This window comes from Bos indicus, chromosome 29 (genome assembly GCF_029378745.1).
Source record: "Bos indicus isolate NIAB-ARS_2022 breed Sahiwal x Tharparkar chromosome 29, NIAB-ARS_B.indTharparkar_mat_pri_1.0, whole genome shotgun sequence".
NCBI classification, from domain to species: Eukaryota; Metazoa; Chordata; class Mammalia; order Artiodactyla; family Bovidae; genus Bos; species Bos indicus.
In genome coordinates, this window is record NC_091788.1 from 40,290,876 (window position 1) to 40,310,370 (window position 19,495).

Consider the following 19,495-nt stretch of genomic DNA (forward strand, 5'->3'; position numbering starts at 1 on the left):
GTGCCACTCGGCAAATCAATCTCATTGTTTTAGTTAAACCCACCACTGCAAAGAAAGGAAAACTATACTTTGGGGGGGGGGGGGGGTGGGGAAGAGTGAAAAACAAGACAATCTTGAAGACGGAAATGCAAAGAGCAAAGAGTAGCACATTAAAGAGAGGAGACATAAGGGAGGGGTGAACAATGCGTGTGCTCAACAGCACTGGAGCACGGACATAAAGGGGCAGAGAAGGTGGGGAAGGAACAACAGATAACTCGGGTAGGGCCTATTTCCTACGTCCCCCAACAAACCTGCAATCACCATGGACGCTTCAGCTTCTACGTTTTCCTGTTTCCAAGGGCCCTTATTGAACTCCTTCTCTCGGAGAGACACCTCATAAGTTTTTACGTGCCGCCCCTGAGGGTCCTAGGTGGGGAAAGGTAGAATCGTTAGTCCCTAGGAAGGGTGACCCCTGGGCTAGATAAGGGTCCTGAAGGGGGCAGCATTGAACACTCCTGTCACACCAGCCTCCCCATCCTTATCCATGAGCATGCTGACAGCCACCAGCTGGGCTTGGGATAGTCTGGGGAGACTGTGACTGAGGCCAACTGTTTCTAACAACAAAATCAACAAAGAGACTTAAAAAGTAGAAAAATGAACATGTCACACTGTATTAACCACTACAGAAATATAAGTGTATATATGTACATTTGTGTGTGTGTATTCCTCTATTCCTTACCTTCAAGGAACTTACAAAATAGCTAAAGAGGAAAAACAAACACATTGAGAAGTGAAATACATTTAACAAATTTTAAAACTTTGACATAATCTCAGACGCATCCTGATGGGGCGACAGCAGAAAACAGAGCAAGTAGCCCCTCTAATGCTGGTCACAGCTTCCAACCCTGTGTCATCAACACCATCTTCCCCTCCTTTTTCTGAGCCGTGACTCACTTCAGACCTGGAACCATCAAAGTCACCTTTAAGAAGCTAAAGGAGCCGGCCTGGGGCCAGTAGAGAGCGGCCGCATCAAAGGCCAGGGCAGGCTCTGAGAAGTTATGGGAGGAATCCGACAGTGTGTTTCAAGGCAGGGACCACATCTCAATCACAGTTATAGCTCCTGACGCACTGTGCATGACTACCTTTCACATGATATTTTCCTTTCTCTTTTATCTTTTTAATTTTGGCCATGCCGCAGGGCTTGAAGGATCTCAGTTCCCAGACCAGGGACTGAACCCAGGCCACGACTGTCAAAGTGCTAAATCCTAACCACCGGACCACCAGGGAACTCCCTCACGTGGTAGTTTTCAAACTAACTTTTGAGCACAAAACAGGAGAAAAAAATAATTTATAGCTGATGAGGATTTTCCCACCAATGATGAGGAGTGAGACGCAACGTCAGCGTATGTTCCAGATGGGGTTTGGATTCGGGCCTCCATTTCCCACATATGGAAATGAAGCACATTCATAACTGGCAGCCCTGAGCCTGCCCAGAGTCAGTCCTGAATAACCAACATCAATGTCTTAATGACCAGATATTTACAAAACTGAAGGGAGAGAAATCCTAAGTTTTTATTTCAGTTCTGATATTTAATGTATTATAAACAAGATTAAGCAAAATCTCCAAAACTGGTTTCAACCTATTCAAATGAACTTTATACCAACCAGAGTCAAAGCTGTAGCACTCAGGTGACACTAAGAAATATACAAAAACACATCAGTATTTCCAATACTTAACACAGCTATCAAAGTGTTTACATGCCCACACACAGTACTTAAGACTTGGACTAAGCTTCCTTCCAACATTTATTCAGGCACATGCTACTGAAATAACCTCATGCTGTATGGCCCTTTGTTAAAACGCTGAGATTTTACCAAGATACAGGCATGTTAGTCTGGTGCTCTGCCACCCTGCCCCCACCCCCACCCCCTCAAGAGATCTGGCCCAGAGAACAGCTGCCCAGGATCAGCTCTACAAAAGTTTTAGGCACAGACTAAAATAGAAGTCAAGAGCCAGCAGTCACCAGAAAGTTGCGTGCTGATCAAAATGTACTTCTTCTTGGAAGACACACAAAGCATCCCCAACACATTTCTCACTGCGTGTAAAGGCAATTTCCAGATCATTTCTCTACAGCTAAATTTTAATAATCCCCTAGCATGCCAGTAAGTGACAAAGTATAAACTGGGTCGCCCTACAAAATCTCCAAGGCGCACACCCAGAGTGTAATCTCAGGATTAAAGCCTGCTACAAGCTCCTGACTGTTTCCTGCCTCCACAGTAAGTACTGCTGTTCTCAAGGTGCAACCAAAACCTCACACATACTAACTGCATCATTCAAAACATTTCAGGACACATACATTAAACACTTCTGCCCATTCTACCATGAAATCCAGACATTCTGATGAGCAAAAATGCACTCCCCACTGAGCCAAGCCACATCGCTTCTCCCTCTTCTCCTGCCCCAGTACCTGGTAGACAAAGCAGATGGTAGGCGCTTGGCAACCATATAAGAACTTGACGTCGATAACATGCAACTCCTCCAGGCGGATGTTAAAGGCCTTGAGCTCTTTATTGTCCCGGTCTAGTGGAATAACCTTGAATAGGCCATCATAGAGTCGCAGGCCAATCATTCGGCACTCAGGGTCAATGATGCCAATAATGCCCGTCTCTGAGGGGCGGCCAATTCGGTCCTGAGAAATAAAACTGGGGTTAGGGAAGAACCTCAACACCTAGGGTGACAGAGAACACTGGGTACCACCTTCCCAGGATGACTTTAGTAGGAGTGGTAGTAAAACGAGTGCCATCTTTTTGACATGCCAAGCAGCCCAAATGTCAGTGTGGGCTTTCCTGCAATACACTGAATCTCAACGAAGTATTATTACCTACCTTATCCCTTGGATTCTGAGTAAACTACAGAAGTCCTTAGTGCTTTCTCCTTGTTTCTCTAACCACACAGAGAGAGCTGCCCCAGCACTTCAATTTCCTTCACCGAATCATGACAACCCCACCTGGAAAACTCTCATCAGCCTGCAGCAGCCACCTCACCTGCACATTGCCATGAGCTCGAGTTATGATGTCAATGCTCTCGCCACTCTGCTTATACTCCAAGATGCAGGCATTGTACTTAGCTGTCAGGATAAACAGTAGGTCCTTGCTCTCCCCCTGGAAACCAACATCATACTATCAAAATAGATTTCTTTTGAAAACAGGAATACCTATCTAGGCTTTCACCATTCCCTAAGCATATGAAATTCTTCAAGAATTTTCTTTTCTCCCTGAAAAAAATCCATGGTGAACATGTATGTTAATAAACGACATGAGTTACACACACCCTAAGGGTGTGTACAAAAGGTCAGAACTGAAGCTGGTAAACATTTAGTCCTCTTTCAAGATTCTGTATCTCTGCTCTACAAACAATGTATTCATCTAGTTCCGTGTCAGCTAATCTCAGTTATTCCATTCAAATTCTGAAAGATGAATGTAACACCTCCTCTAATCCCTCCCAAGTACTTGGAAAAAAGAAAAAAACTGAACAAGGGAAGCTCAAATGCATCTACCAAGTCTTTCTTACTTACTAATACAGACCCCAACAAAGTGAGTTTTTTGTTCAAAGGGTTATAATTTAAATTTTGAACCTACTGCTTTCTTATCAGATTCAATAAACGCATAATGAAGCAACGTGGTGGCTATTTTGATGAAAGCTGTTGAATTATAACAATGATAATAATTCGACAGTAAGTGGCAACAGTGAATGCTCATTATGTGCTAGGTGCTGTTCATCTTCACAATAACCCAGAAGACTGAATATTGTTATCCCCATTTTTCAGATGCAGAAATAAGGCTCTGAAAGGTTAGGTGACACCCAATGTTAGATTTAATAAGGAATAAAGTGTACTGCCCTAACTCCAGAGCCTACTCTCTGAATCACTATGATGGCCCACAAGGATGGTGACCCACATTTCAAACTGCTTTCATATTCTCTTCTAGAGAATTCAACTTGATAAAATAAATTTTTTCCCCAGTGAATTTCTCCTTCTATCTCTTGGAAACGTATTAAATAAGAATATAAACTGAAATCTGCCATTCAAAAAGAGAAAAGTTTCTCTCCTAGGCCTTATTGCACCCATCCTAAATGAGCAATGACATAAAACAACACAAACTCAACTACAACCAATGGTTCTCCCCTTGTTGCTGGGCTCAACCAACCCAGAGCACTTACCTTGGGCCTGAAAAGCTCCATGACAGCAATCTTCCCATACATGCCCACCTCTTTGACGGGCCGAAGCCCCTCAGCAGTGACCACATAGATCTCTAATCTCGTATTTTTGGCAATCAACAGGTTCAAGTCTTCCGCTGAAGTAAAATGTCCTGCAAGAACAGATCCTCTAATTTTTGAAGCCAAAGCACTAAGTAATCCTATCACTTCTACCTAAAACCTCCTGAATTCTCATTTACTTCACATATTTCTCTGGCTCCCTCCATTCTCTCCCTTCTCAACAAATCCTCAAAGAGTCTTACTCCGTACGTTCAAGAAAGCTACTTTCCTCATCAGACTAAGAAAACTAGCCTGGGCCTAAGAGCAGCATGTCCTTCAACTGACAATGACGGTGAAAACCCTTCAGATGGCTCTGTGCCCTCGAATTTCACTTTTCCCATTGCAATGGCCGACTCATCCTCTAATTAAGAAGAGATGCTGGAGAAAGTGTTCCTTTCTAGTCAGTTCCTTAGTTGGATTTTTGCAAAACCTTTACCAAACAGACCAGATCAAACAAAGAGAATTCTCAGAGCTTCACCTTAAAATATTGCTTTGTTTGTCCTGCCTGCCCTCCCAGCAATCTACCAAAACCCCATCCACACTCCTTCACCGCTTCCAACTCTCCAAACAATAGTTTTCTTTTGGAATCATGTCTAGAATTTACATAAAAATACAAGTTTGAGAGCTTCCTATTCTGTTGAAAATTTGGCTCAAGATGATTATTCTGGTTCAAGATGATTATGTCCAGAACATCTGTGTCCTTAACAATTCTTGCACAAACAAACAAGGCAAGCCCAGCACTGGGCTGGGCCATTCTAAACCCTCTTCCCCAGCACCTCCTTCTTGTAAACAACAGCCCCAGGCAAAGCGGACTCCTCTCTTTCGCCTTGAGTGCGGACATTCTTCACATCCCTCCACCTCCTGCACCTCCCAGGCTCTCCCACTTGAAAATTCGTGCCCCCAAATGGCCATCACCACCGCCCTTTCGCGAGGCCAATCTCGCGGCTCAAGCAACACCGCACAATCAACTCATACCCCACTCTCCGTCCCACTGGGCCCGTCCCTGTCCTCGAGGCCAAGTGACCGCCGAGAACGAAAGCGGACCCTCAAAAGCAGCGTTGACTCCCCTAAAGGCGCTTACTCCCCTAAAAGGCGTGTGTTTAGACAGCTTCTTTGAAGTCGGGGGCTGTGGGAGGTCCTTCCGCAGCCAGCGCCTCTCATTCCCCGGGCCCGGTCCTGGCCGCGGGCTTGGTGGCCACCCAGGGGCCGCGGGCTTCCCTAGGCCTCGGTTGCCCCCAGCTCCCTCCCTCACAGGGGTCTCCTGCCCTGGCAGCCTCACCGGTCACGCAGCCGTTCACGGCGGTGGGCTTCTGTGCCGTTACCACGTAGTTGTACGACATGTCGAGGCCTGGGGCAGCCCAGTGGGACTCAAGCGCAACGATAGAGGGATGGACACGAGCTAAAAGACTGGGATCCCCCACCCGCGCGGCGAACTCCGCTGCCGCTGTCTCCGCCCCACAGACACGTTGCAGGCCAGAGCGACCGGGACGCAGGGCATCACGGGACGGCCTCACCTGGCCTCTTGGAGGACTCAAGGCGCCAGAGGCGGCCAACCAAGGGAGGCCCCGCCCCCCGGAGGCCCCGCCCATTCTCTACCGCTGGAGCTTGGAGTACCCGGATGAGGGCGCCCCGTCGGGAGTCTTTCGGTACTGGTGGCGGTTACTGAAAAGGCTTACCCGGACGAGAGCGGGTCGCAAAGGTTCGCCGACTCTTCCTTCTTCCCCGGAGCTGACCCGCCGACCTCATCCGTAGTCCGCTCCCCTCGCCCTTCCCCAGACCCCGTCCACACCCCCTTCTTAGCTCCAGGAGCCCTCGGGGCTGGTCCCTATTTTGGAACCAGAAGATACTGCAGAGGCCCAGAGAGGGGAAGAAGGTGACATCAGTTTGTGCACCTCCCAGACTAGAACCGAGGTTCGTACCTCCCTCTCCCTAGCCTTCCCAGTATCTCTAAACCCAGCCCTGCCTGATCCTAGAATGACCCATCACTCCCATCTCACCTGGCGGGCGTCTGGGGGAGGCACTTAGACTGTCCCTTCTCTCCTTTGAACTTGTTTGTGTTTGAAACTTTGTGTTTCGAGGCCCCAGCAGGCCACTTCTCCAGCAGAGTTAGTGCCCCCATGATCTGTGCAAACTCGGACCTCAAACACGAAAGCAGAATTTGCCTGGTGAGAACCTTAGTGACCCAAGAAAGCAGTCAGTTAGCCCTGCAGCTTGCAAGCCACTCCACATCAGACAGGCTCTGCAAGGAGTAGAAGAACCACGTGGCTTGGAGCACCTGCCAGAAGGCTGTAGAGGAAGCTGCCCCCATTTTACAAATGAGGAAGCTAAGGCTCAGGCAAATTGATTTACCCAGAATCCCCTAGGAAATCAGAGGCAGAGCTAGGTGCTGAGGCTGGTGGGGATTCTTTGCATTGCAGAAAGGTGCCTTGAGCCCAAGACACCTCTGAACCTGGCTGAACCAAAAGGAGCTAAAAGGTCTTTGTGATTTACATATGTGATTTCCCACACCCAGGACTTTCAGCCTTGACTTTTGAGGCACTGAATTTATCAGTAGAAAGAACACAGGATTTGTAGAGAAGCTAAACATAGGTTTGAATCCTGGCTGTTGTTGGAATGGCCTTGGACACATCACAGAGCTTGCTGGGTCGGTTTCCCAGAAGGAAAATAGAGTCACAGACTCAGCCATCTCCTTCCTGGTGAGGTGCCAACACTGACAGGAGCAAGTCTGTGAAGATCTTTAGGAACGTATTCACTGCATGTGTGCCCATGTAATAGATGAAGTTACTCTGAGGGTAAATTTGCCCCTTGGTGATAAGGTGGGCGCCACTCCTGAGCATAAGGCAGATGTGTGCCCAGCATGGATCTATCAGTGTTCTGGCAGCCAGGTGCAGAATGTGAACCTTGGTCAGCCGCAAACTCTTCTCCATCCCCAGCTCACATTCTAGAGTTTGGACTTAGATCAAAGTCTGGGGAAGCTCCCTAATTACCAGGGTGCTGGAAGCATGACTGTGCCAGTAGGCTGCAAGTGTCTTCAGCAGCTCATGTCGTTACCCACCTCTTGCAGATTCTGCTTGCCATCTTCACTGTGCTCAGACCTGATTGCACACACGGGACTGCCCATCTGCCAGAAGCTCAGTGAGACGGTGTGAGGCACACTTGCTTCAGAGCCTCCCCATCATGGTGAGTCCCATGAGGGCCAGGGCAGAGGAAGGGCACTATGGGCTTGGGGCAGTAGGTGTGTCAGCCCTGGGCATGTTGCAGTTCCTCACTCCCTGACCAAGAGATGCTGCTGCCTCCTGAGCTTAAGAGAAAGAGTCATCCTCTGTCTCAGGGCCTGACTTCCCTTCATTTCCCAGCTAGGCCCAGCCCAATCTGTGGCTGCAGCCTCTGAGTCCCTCCAAGGCCCACATGGCCCTGGTCTGGGTCAAGCGTTTAGAACATTAACAGCTACCGTTGGTGATGGACAGGGAGGCCTGGCGTGCTGCAATTCATGGGGTCGCAAAGAGTTGGACATGACTGAACGACTGAACTGAACTGGACTCTGTAATAGACACCACACAGGAGTCCAAAAGAAGGACCTGTTGTGTCTTTCTGAGCCTTGGGCATGTGTGGGCTTGTGGGATCTACAGTGCAGGAGGCTCAATATGCCCCTCAGCATGCCCCAGGCTCATTCTAGAACAGATCTGAAGCAAAACAGCCCTGGGAAGTTGTTGTGAAATCTCTTAGTCGTGTCCAACTCTTTGTGACCCCACGAACTGCAACACACCAGGCTTCCCTGCCCTGCACTGTGTCACGGATTGTGCTCAAACACATGCCTGGGCAGGCCTGGGTTCAAGTTTCAGCCTACCACTAACCAGCTGTGTGACATTTTACCGAAACATGACCTCTCTGAGCCTCTTTCCTCATCTGCAGATTAGTCGATGGGGTGTTGACCAGACCAGGATCTAGGGGCCTCCCACATTTGCCTGTAGGAGGCAACTTTCCTTTCTTCTTCCATCCCCTCAGGCCACTGGGAGCCACAGATGGCACTGGCGGCTGATCTCTCCACTGGCTCTGGTTTGGGAATGGTTGCAAATCCCAGGCAGGGCGGACTGTCAGGGGTGGCAAAGGGACCCATTCTCAGAGGGTGGTAGCGTTGGAGGTTGGGCTTGGAATTCAGACCCACTCTCAACTTCATTGCATATTCCAGTCCCTGGCAGGCGCTGGGAGCCACAAGCCCATGCCTTCACTTGGGCAGAACGTCTGCCACTCTCAGCCTCCCTTCAGCCCCTGGGGAAAGCAGCATGATAAAGCCAAAATGGAACTAGCTTTGGAGCCAGGCTGACCTGGACACTTGCTGGCTTTGTGACCTTGGGCGGCTGCTGCTGCTGCTGCTGCTAAGTCGCTTCAGTAGTGTCCTACTCTGTGCAACCCCACAGACGGCAGCCCACCAGGCTCCCCTGTCCCTGGGATTCTCCAGGCAAGAACACTGGAGTGGATTTCCATTTCCTTCTCCAATGCATGAAAGTGAAAAGTGAGAGTGAAGTCGCTCAGTCGTGCCCGACTCTTAGCGACCCCATGGACTGCAGCCTACCAGGCTCCTCCGCCCATGGGATTTTCCAGGCAAGAGTACTGGAGTGAGGTGCCAGTGCCTTCTCTGGTGACCTTGGGCAAAGTCATATAATTCTGCCTGTTTCCTCACTGGGCTAATTTTACTCCATAGGGTTGTTGGAAGGTTGAATGAGATGTGCTTGAAAACGCTTAGAATCAGATCTAGAATGAGGTCTGGCTCACTGCCCTGGCCCACCCCTGACCCAGAAAAGGCCAGAGTTTGCATGAAAGAACCAAGTTCCTGCAGACTTGGGGAAGGCTCAGGTGCAGGCTGCCCTCAGGCCACCAGGGGGCGCTGGGAGCCCGGCCCTCTCTGATCCTAATTGGGCCCCAGTTTCACTGTTTGGGACAAAGGCAGGAGCCGCATGCAGCCCTTTCAGCCAGCTCCGGCTTTTCAGAGCTGGCAGTAGAAGGGACTAGTTCCCTTTTATTCAGTTTTTACTGTATAGGGGGCATATCCTGTAGTTCATTAAATCCCTGTTTTGCTGAGGAAGCAGATGGGTGTGGGACCTGTCTGGCCCCCACCCCTGGGACAGGAGCCCCAACCTGGGGCTTCTCCGCCTTTGACAAAAGGCTGTTGGGCCCCAATTATCTTTGTGTACTGAGGACTCCAGTCCCCCCATTTTCTTTGTATCAAAGCCGTTCTTCAGGATAAATTTCAAAGCCGTTCTTCAGGATAAATTTAAGTTAGGCATTGAATAAAAAGTCACAAATTACTAAGTCATAGAAACATCCACCAGATAAAATGATGCCTAATTCAAGGAACCGCTGTTCCCTGGAGTTCCTGGGCAGGTGTGGGCTAGGGGTCTTAGTCACAGCAGTGTGGCTGGGCAGAACAAGGGGGTGTCCCTGCCAGCTACACCCAGAACCTCCTCCTGCTTCTCTCCCACAGACCTCCAAGAAGCTAGTGAACTCAGTGGCAGGCTGTGCCGACGACGCTCTTGCCGGCCTGGTGGCCTGCAACCCCAGCCTACAGCTCCTGCAGGGCCACCGCGTGGCCCTCCGTTCTGACCTGGACAGTCTCAAGGGCCGGGTGGCCCTACTGTCGGGTGGGGGCTCCGGCCATGAGCCTGCCCATGCTGGTGAGCACGCTGAGCAGAGGTGGGGGGTGGGCTCTGGGCAGAGTGGACGGGGGCTGCTGGGAGATCTTTGGCACCGTTAGGAGGTTCAGGATGGAGCCCGGCTGAGAGCTGGAAGCCTGGTGTTGACTCTGGCTCCCGGCTCCCATGAGCTGTGACCTGGAGCCAGGCCTGGGCTCGCTGTGCCTCAGTCTCTATGTCTGTAAAAGCACAAGGTTGGGCCAAATGATCTCTCAGGCCTCTCCAGCTCTGAATGTCAGTGATTTCACAAATCCTCCCTTCCTCCCAGGCCCAACTGACCTGCCGTCTCCTCCTCCATGAGGCCTTCCTGAGTCTTCCAGCCTAGAGCAGTATCCCTCTTCTGAATTCCCAGCCTACATTTTCAAAGTGGACTGTCCTGGATTGTTTCCTATTTAGTGCCAGGCATGTGCACTTTCCCTGAGAGCTCAGGGATGGGGGTAGGGAGTGAGGGACCAGGCTTTTGTATCCTCTGTATCTTTCCTGTTTCTCTGGCGAATTCATTCATCCATTCAGCAAACATTCCTGAGCACCTGTGCTTGGCACTGTCTGGCCACTAGGGGCGCAAAAGTGACCCAGACGAGGTACCTGCCCTCATGGAGCTTCTGTTCTCCTTTGGGGAGACAGAAACCAGGTAAACACACAAACGAAAGAGATCATTTCAGAGCATGTAAGTGAGGTAGGGAGGACAGGAGAGCAGGATAAAGGAGCAGCGAATACCTGGGGATGGAGTGAGTGACTGTTCAGTTGGGAGGTTGGGGAAGACCTCTCCAAGGAGATGAAAGATCTGTGGAGCATGACCCAGCTGCTTTTCTGCAGCAGGCACACAGTAGGGCTCACCAGGGCATGAAGCCCTGAGCCCCAGGGCCTGCAGGCACAGGTCCCCACCCAGCATCCTCTCCCCACCTCTCTCCATCACAGGTTTCATAGGGAAGGGGATGCTGACAGGGGTCATCGCGGGAGCCGTGTTCACCTCCCCGGCAGTGGGCAGCATCCTGGCAGCTATCAGGGCCATGGCCCAGGCAGGCACAGGTAAGCCTGGCCTGCAGGAGGGGCTGCTGTGGGGAGGGAAGGCGCTGATGGGGCCCTGCTGGCTGTTCCCACAGTGGGGACCCTCCTCATCGTGAAGAACTACACTGGGGACCGACTCAACTTCGGCCTGGCCCGGGAGCAGGCCCGGGCGGAGGGCATCCCTGTGGAGATGGTGGTTGTCGGGGACGACAGTGCCTTCACCGTCCTGAAGAAGGCGGGCCGGCGCGGGCTCTGTGGCACAGTGCTCATACACAAGGTGAGGGTCCCCTCCAGGGGACCCCTTGGTTTCCAGGCTGCACCCAGTGCCAGAACTTTCCAGCCATCTGTCCCACCCCCCAGGAAGCCACTGCTTCCCCAGTGCTCCCTGATCCAGGAGGGCACCCCCATCCCCGTAACTAGCTCAGCCCAGGTACAGGCTTTCATCCTCCCAGCCCCTTCCTTGCCCTCCCCCTACCCGACCTTCCATCACCCTATCCTGTGGCCCTACTCCCCAGGGCCTCCAAACACACCTCCTCGTCCAAGCCCTGCTCTTCCTGTCTTAGCCTTGCTTTGGTCTTGCCTGCTTGCACCCAGGTGGCTGCCGCTGCCTTCTCACCTGGGTCCTCTGCCTGTTTCCTTCCTGCCCTGCCCCAATCTCTTCCCCATACCACCCCAGAGGTGTCTTTTAACAATGTGTCTCTGACCAGGCTGTTCGGCTACAGAAAGCACCCCCAGGGTTCCTAGGGTCAGCGCAGGCCTTCCAGTCAGGTGTCCACCACGCTCTTGCCCCTCCTACCTGGCTTTCAAGTTCCTCTCCCATTGCTCCTATGGTCCCCTTATCTTCCATGAACACCAGTGCCCTGTACTACTGGGCTGTGGCTCACCTCTGGGGCTTTGCTGATGCTGAATCTTTGGCCTTGAAAATCCTTCCACTGTCCAATCCCCCTTTAGCCTGGCTAACTCCTGCTATTCTGTGGAGGCCCACACCTGCTGTCTATCCTTCTGGGAGGCTTGCCGTCTCAGCACGCCAAGCAGGCTAGGACCCCCTGCCCTCAGCGTTCCCATAACACCTGTGAACTCCATCATCAGATTCGTCACTTCACATGAAACATTCAGTCTGTGCTGTCTGTTTCTCTAACCCCTCCCCAGATCAAGTTCCTCCAAGGTAGGGACTATGATTTAGACACCTTTTCCCCTTTTCGGCACATATTAGATGCTTGGCAAGAAGTGGGTGGGTGGCCAAAGTGAGCCACAATACATATGCCATGGAGAAAGGACTCTAGACCAAGAGTAGGGAAACTAGCCACCAACTGGTTGTGTGACATTGGACAAGCCCCCTCCCCTCTCTGGGTCCATTTCTCCATTTGTAAAGTTCCTCTGGCTCTGGGATTCTTAGAGTCCTGGCAGTTGCCCTAAATACGTTGGGCCAGGTTGATGCAGCAGGACGAGGAGGTTCCCTGTTCCCAGCTAGAAGCTCAGCCCCAGCCTGTCTTCTGCCCGAAAGTGGTACAGTGACCCCTGCCCTGGTGGGGGCCTGTCTCTGTGAGCGCAGGTGGCGGGTGCTCTGGCCGAGGCAGGTGTGGGACTCGAGGAGATCACAGATCGGGTGAGCGTCGTCGCCAAGGCCATGGGTGAGTGCCAGCTCAGGGCTCGGGAAGGGCAGGGGAGGTCGAGGCCCACCTTGGACCAGGAACAGGTTCCCTGAAGCAGCACAGGAGGCTTCCCAGGGGCTGCAGGAGGGTTTCCTGGGAACAGTGGCTTTGGGTGCCTGAGCAGGGGTTCTCTTCCATCACTGAGATGAAGAGCCCAGCAGCCTGTATCAATGAAGAGACTTCTGAGCTTGCTGCTGCCCGGCTGACGCCTGATGCGAGGAGCAGAGCAGTCATCCCCTTCATACTTCATTTCTCGTAGGAACCCTGGGAGTGAGCTTGTCCTCTTGCAGCGTCCCTGGTTCTAAACCCACTTTTGAGCTCTCAGCTGATGAGGTGGAGCTGGGGCTGGGTAAGCTTGTGACCCCTTGGGTTCCCTGGGTTTTCCCAGCAGTTTCTACCCTGGGAGCCATCTCCTGGGTCCTGTATGCTCACATGGAGCCGTCGCCTAGGGGCTCTGAAGTTTTTTAATTGGGCCCATGAGCCTGCTCTGGCCCAACCTGCCTGATTTCTACCAGCCATTGCCCTCTGCACCCAGGGCTCCATGTCCTGTGCACCTCCTTGCCTGTGCTCCCACCATTCTCCTGTACCCATGACCCTGCCAAGATGCAGCCCTTCTTTCAAGGGCAGTTCTGGGGCCACCCCAGCTACAGAACTTCCCCTCTTCCTCCCCTGTGCTTTCAGAGTGATGGGCAGAGGCCTCATGTGGCCTCTCTGTGACTGCCTCTAGTTAGGCTACTTCAGTAGTTGGAAGTTAAGTAAAGCTCTGGCTCTCTCCACCACCAAGCCGTAGCTCCCAGAGAGCAGAGACTGTGTATGTTTCACTATTCCATCTGTGTCCCCCAACCCCACACTCCCCAGATACACATGCCTAGCCTAATGCGGACCACTTAGAAAATCCTTGAGCAGAACGTGCTGAGCGACTCCCCAGGCTCCGAGTGGGTCAGCAGTGCTTGTGTCTGTCCACAGGGATCCATGGGGAGGCTGGCGTGCGCCGGATAAAGGTAGGTGGCCTCCCCGGTGCAGGCTGGCCCGAGGCCGGGGCCCCGACGCAGCTCACTCACGGCTCCGTGACAGATGGCGACTGCCGACGAGATTGTGGCGCTCATGCTGGACCACATGACGAGCTCCTCCAACGCATCCCACGTGCCTGTGCCACCCGGTGAGGGACTGTCACGCTGTCTCCCCACCTTGCCTCCCCCTCTGGAAATGGGGCCGAGAGAGTCACCTGGGCGTCATGTCCGCCCACAGGCTCCTCAGTAGTGCTGATGGTCAACAACCTGGGTGGCCTGTCGTTCCTGGAACTGGGCATCATAGCCGACGCCGCCGTCTGCTCTCTGGGTGAGCCCCACACTGGAGTCGGACCTCCTGACCCCCAAGCTTCCTCCCGCCCGCCCTTTGAAGCTGGATGTAGGAAAGGCACCTGAGATAGAGCCTTGCAACGATAGTCGGGCTCCACAGTCTGGAGCACGGGCTGTGCAGTCAGTCAGGCCCGACTTAGATGGCCGTCTGCGACCTACTTGCCAGGAGCCTTGAGCCTGTTGCCTTGTCTATAAAAAGAGGGTAGTAATAGTAGCTGCCTTAAAGGGTTGTCACGAGGATTGTTGTTGTTTAGTCTCTCAGTTTGTCTGACATTTTTGCAACGCCATGGCCTCCTCTGTCCATGGGATTTCCCAGGCAATAATACTGGAGTGAGTAGCCGTATGAGATTTAACTCACTTAGCACAGGACATGGGACCTGGTAAGAAGAACCCAGTAACTGAGACCTGTCGTTACTCATCTGCCCCCATAGAAGGGACGCCTCCAGGGTATGTGGTCATTCAAGGTATCTTTAAAGGACGCCCCGAGGAAATCTGACCGGCTCCCTACTGACCTCAGGGCCCCAGCTCCCAAAGTCCTTGTTTTTCTCTTACTCTGTTTCCTTCTCTGATGCTCTGGGGAAAACTGCCCAGAAGCACTTCCCTTCTTCCTCACACTCTCATGCTCTGGTACTGCAGAGGGCCGCGGGGTGAAGATCGCCCGTGCCCTAGTGGGCACCTTCATGTCAGCCCTGGAGATGCCTGGCGTTTCTCTCACCCTCCTGCTGGTGGATGAGCCCCTCCTGAAACTGATAGGTGAGACCTGGAAGCTGGGGTCAGCCAAACCAGGGCTCCCTGGAGCTGGAAGGAGCCAACTCCATCAGGGCTGACCATGAGTTAGGACCCTGTGGAGAGGCCCTTTCTGGCTTCCCCAGCCTTCCCCAACTCTCTCTTGACTGTGGAGGAGTTGGAATTAGGCTCCTCCCCTAGGGGCCCTCATTTCCCATGTACACAGTCAGCACTCAGTACCCACTTACTGCGGTGGAGGGAACCAGGCCACCAGGTGGGGAGTCCAGGCCCTACTTGATCCTGGCCAGCCGACCCGTCTCTAAGAAGAGTCATCCTGCTGTCCCCAGATGCTGAAACCACTGCCTCGGCCTGGCCTAACGTGGCCAAGGTCTGGGTGACTGGGCGGAAGCGGAGCCGGGCCGCCCCCACGGAGCCCCTGGCGGCCCCTGACTCCACTACTGCAGCAGGTAGGGGCCATGCTCTAGGGGAAGGTGGCCCAGGCGTTTGGCCTGAGGCCTAAAGGCTGCAGTGTGTGCAGAGGGGCGTGCAGGGGCCCTGGCACCCACACCTGCACTCTGGTCACGTTCAGTTGTGAGAAGAGCCAGGCAGGTGGGCCTCCCTCCTGCTGTCCTCCCTTTGCAGGTGAAGCCTCAAAGCAGATGGTACTTGTGCTGGAGTGGGTGTGCACCACCCTCCTGGGCCTGGAGGAACATCTGAACGCCCTGGACCGTGCTGCCGGTGATGGAGACTGTGGCACCACCCACAGCCGTGCAGCCAGAGGTTGGTGCCAGGGCCCACCTGGGGTAGGAGACGGGGTGGTACGGCACACTCATGTGGCGTTTCATGAATCAGTGATTTCAAAAGCATTTGGAGTACTCACATGGGGCTGGCAACTGTTATTTTGCCAAAAGACGTCATCACAAACTTAGCGTGCTTTTCACCTGTTTTCATAAAGGGATATGTCTAGTACTACAGTCTTTCAGTGAATAATTGTGAAAGTCGCTCAGTCATGTCTGACTCTTTGTGACCCTATATTCTCCAGTCCAGAATACTGCAGTGGGTAGGCTTTCCCTTTTCCAGGGGATCTTCCAGATCCAGAGATTGAACTGAGGTCTTCCACATTGCAGGTGGATTCTCTACCAGCTGAGCCAGCCACAAGGGAAGCCCGAATAACAACTTTAAATTATCCTAAAGGGAAACTCACACCCTTACTCTTTCTCAGCTTACCCAGCCGAGGCAAAAGTTCTGAATTATCCAGCTATTATCTTGTTCAATCAAGAAAAATATATTTAGTGCTGACCATGGGTCAGGTGCTGCCCTCAACTCTATGGATACAATAGCTAGAAAAATATTAAAATCACTGCTCTTGTGGCTTATGTTCTGGTAGGAAAAAAAGACCATTAACAAGGTAAATCAGTAAAAGACAAAAAAGAGGGAAGCGAGGAAGCATCATCGCTTCTCATTGACCACCAAGGTCCCCATCGGTGACCTGTCCCCTCCTCTCTCCAGATGCAGCAGGACAGAGAGGGGGCCGGGGAGTCTCTTCATGTTGGTTCCCTCAGCCTCTCCTAGCGTCCATTCCTTCCGCCTGGCAGTGAGGCCTGGGTACTTGGTTGGGGTCCAGGCAGACGGGAGGGAAGGTCTCTGAATTCCTTGCCATCTCTTATCTGCCTGCAGCGATTCAGGGGTGGCTAAAGGAGGGCCCACCCCCAGCCAGCCCTGCCCAGCTACTCTCCAAATTGTCCTTCCTGCTACTGGAGAAGATGGGAGGCTCCTCAGGGGCAGTGAGTGCCAGCAGCCCCCGGGGGTGGAGGGCTGACACAGAGGGGTTCTGGGTTGGCCAAGGCCCCAGGCCAACACCGTGCTCAGCATCCTGGTCCTCCCCAGCTCTACGGCCTGTTCCTGACTGCGGCGGCCCAGCCACTCAAGGCCAAGACTGACCTCCCGGCCTGGTCTGCTGCCATGGATGCCGGCCTGGAGGCCATGCAGAAGTGAGCCAGGGCCCAGAGTGGGCTGGGGGTGGTGGTTGATGTCACCCACCCCCAGAGTGGTGCTTCCCTGTGGTGAGCCTCACTAGTTCTCTTTCCCTGCCAGGTATGGAAAGGCTGCCCCAGGTGACAGGACTATGGTGTGTATCTGGCCCAGGCCTTGCCCCTTTGGAGCGTAGAAGCCCTGAAGGCCAGTCTCAGTGGCAGGGCCTATCCTCAGCCCATCTCTCCCCTCCCCCTGTCCAGCTGGATTCTCTGTGGGCAGCAGGACAGGAGCTCCAAGCCTGGAAGAGCCCAGGGGCCAATATGCTCCAGATTCTGACCAAGGCTGTCAAGGTGAGTGAGGCTGGGCCCAGCCACCCAGAGAGACAGAACCACCAGGCTCCCATCTCCGTGCGACCTTGAACAAGTTCATATCCTTTCTGTACTTCACTTTCCTCCTCTGACAGTGGAGAATACCTATCTCAGAGGGTGGCTGGGGACTAGAGAGATACATAGGGTCCCAGCACTAGGTCTGGAACATAGCAGGCCCTCAGCAAATGGTGTCCCCTTGTCCCTGCTAGTGGTGGGTGGACAGTGACCTCTCCACCCTGGTGACTGTGCAGAGGGTCCTGGCAAAGCTGGGACCCCAGGGTCCATGGCAGGAAGGAAGCCTGATGGCTCCTCTTTGAACCGGCTCCCACACCCCCACCCCTCAGAGTGCAGAAGCTGCAGCCGAGGCCACCAAGAACATGGAAGCTGGAGCTGGAAGAGCCAGTTACATCAGCTCTGCGCGCCTGGATCAGCCAGACCCCGGGGCGGTGGCAGCCGCGGCCATTCTGCGTGCCATCCTGGAGGTCTTGCAGAGTCAGGGTGCGTGAAGGCCTCCACGGGCCTCAGGGCCTCTCTCACTGCTTTCCCCAGCAGCCACCATCACTTGCTTCTGCCTTCTGCCGTCCTCCCCTGCCTCTGGCTCTCGAGACCTGCCCTCTGCATTCAACAGGAACTCCTCAGCCAGCCTACAGATCCTCCACTGTAGAAACTGCAGGCCCAGAATGGGTGTCAATGCGTTTTCCCTTTTCGGGGAGGGGGCAGTCCTAGGGTCACCGGGCTCTGCCTCTAGTCAGTTCTGAGCTTTAGTGATAAGGCTTTTCCCTGGGTGGCAATACAGCCTTTAACTGGTGATGCTAATTTGGTTTTGAGACTCCGCATGAAAGGTCTTCTGCACATGAACTGAGCCAGTGTGAAAAGCCAGCCAATAAACCACACTGAAGCAGAAGAGCTGTGCTTCCTCTGAAGGACCTTCATCCAAGCGTGTGAACAAGTGGGCCCACCGATGCCCTGAGGCTCAGAGCTCAGCCCCCGTCTCCTCCCACCTGAGGCCTGAAGGCAGGTTCTGTGCAGGTGGGCCAACTCCACTGGGACCCAGTCTGTCCTTCTGGTGCACACACCACCCCGGACAGGTGTGCTTTTCTCAGCCCTAGACTAAAAGAACTCACTGATTCTTCAGAAATCAAATGTGCAGGTGGGTCACCAAAAGGAAAACAAATCACCATACTCTTTTAAGGATCAGCAGCAGAATAGAAACCATTCTCAGGCCAGCCCCACGTCTCCAGAGCCATCAGTGACAGCCCCAGGGGGAGCAGGAGGGGCTGTGGGGTCAGCATGGTGCCTGGTGGAGACATACGGCGCACCCCTGGCCCCTGCTTGGCATAGGGGTGCAGTTAAAGTCATTGGTGTGACTCACTTTAGACACTGACATGACCTTGAATCCTGGTCCTGTTTCAAACTAGCTACACATAAACTCAGGCCTATTTAGCCTCTTAGAATCTAAAACCAAGAATGGTGCCCACCTCATAGGCACATGTGCTGAGTTGCTTCGCGTCCAACCTCTTGGAATCCCAGACTCCTCTGTCCATGGGATTTTCCAAGCAACAGTACTGGAGTGGGTTGCCATGCTGTCCTCCAGGAGTATCTCCCCAACCCAGGGATCGAACCTGCGTCTCCTGAACTGCAGGCAGATTCTTTCCACTCAACCACCAGGAAGTCTCATAGGCACACAAAGGATTCAAAGGAACCAGTGAAGATAAAGGGCCAGAGACCATCCAGATGCTCACTCACTGGGGGTTGCTGACATCACATGTCTGCATCCAGCTCCTTCCAAGTCCTCTGCTCCACCACCAGGCGGTCTCAGCTCGTCACACTGCTGCTGCTAAGTCGCTTCAGTCGTGTCCAACTCTGTGCGACCCCATAGACAGCAGCCCACCAGGCTCCCCCATCCCTGGGATTCTCCAGGCAAGAACACTGGAGTCACTGGGACCACTTATTTTGCCCAAACTTGATTGCAGGCTTCCTCAACACTTTGGCTTCCCCTGCTCTGCCCAGGGCCCCCCACCCATCAGACACACCACAGGTCGCCAATCATAGTCACAGTTATTGGTGGGCACAGGTACACACACCCAGCCCCTGGGAAGGAAACTCTAGCCTCAGACACCTGGCCTGTGGATCCCAACTCTGCCACTGCCTGGCTGGGTGACCTCAGGCAAATCACTTAAGCCTTTTTGAGTCTTGTGTTCCAGAAAATGAAAGAGGAAACAGCTCCTTCCTGGTAAGATAACCAAATCCTCAAAGGCCATTTACTTTTAAGGACAAGTTCAGGAACCAAGAGTCACATGCAATTGCAGGAAAAGAGTCATGTGGGCCTTTGGGTTTGTCCCTCCCCAAGTCTGGGTCAGTACTAGCCCATGGCTTCTGCAAATGGCCCAAGATCACGTCACAGTGTCATTTCAGCACAGAAGGC

General features: G+C 53.1%; 2 protein-coding genes across 4 annotated transcripts in view; one reads left to right on the top strand and one right to left on the bottom strand.

Annotated features, from left to right (window-relative positions):
• Positions 1–5,798, bottom strand: part of DDB1 (damage specific DNA binding protein 1) — a 28,009-nt gene extending 22,211 nt beyond the window's left edge. Inside the window, exons 1-5 of the mRNA XM_019954604.2 lie at positions 5,574–5,798; positions 4,199–4,347; positions 3,025–3,141; positions 2,448–2,669; positions 291–405 (exon numbers count right to left, since the gene is read on the bottom strand). Coding sequence (XP_019810163.1) covers positions 291–405; positions 2,448–2,669; positions 3,025–3,141; positions 4,199–4,347; positions 5,574–5,634 — 664 coding nt within the window. The 5' untranslated portion in view covers positions 5,635–5,798. The remainder of the gene's footprint in view (positions 1–290; positions 406–2,447; positions 2,670–3,024; positions 3,142–4,198; positions 4,348–5,573) is intronic.
• A 66-nt stretch (positions 5,799–5,864) lies between these two features.
• Positions 5,865–17,974, top strand: TKFC (triokinase and FMN cyclase). Of its 3 annotated transcripts, none has more exons than XM_019954609.2 (18): positions 5,865–5,993; positions 7,359–7,474; positions 9,777–9,966; positions 10,903–11,013; positions 11,088–11,269; positions 12,545–12,623; positions 12,904–12,993; positions 13,611–13,645; positions 13,719–13,803; positions 13,893–13,982; positions 14,639–14,755; positions 15,076–15,195; positions 15,371–15,508; positions 16,406–16,512; positions 16,616–16,719; positions 16,823–16,856; positions 16,963–17,052; positions 17,415–17,974. In XM_019954609.2, the coding sequence occupies exons 2-18, from the start codon at positions 7,472–7,474 to the stop codon at positions 17,574–17,576; spliced, it is 1,737 nt and encodes a 578-aa protein (XP_019810168.2). In that variant the 5' UTR covers positions 5,865–5,993; positions 7,359–7,471; the 3' UTR covers positions 17,577–17,974. The 3 variants fall into 3 exon arrangements, with proteins under 3 accessions (XP_019810168.2, XP_019810167.2, XP_019810170.2); XM_019954608.2 differs by having other exon boundaries at positions 5,884–6,205; XM_019954611.2 differs by lacking the exon at positions 9,777–9,966 and having other exon boundaries at positions 5,884–6,205.
• Positions 17,975–19,495: the final 1,521 nt, after the last annotated feature.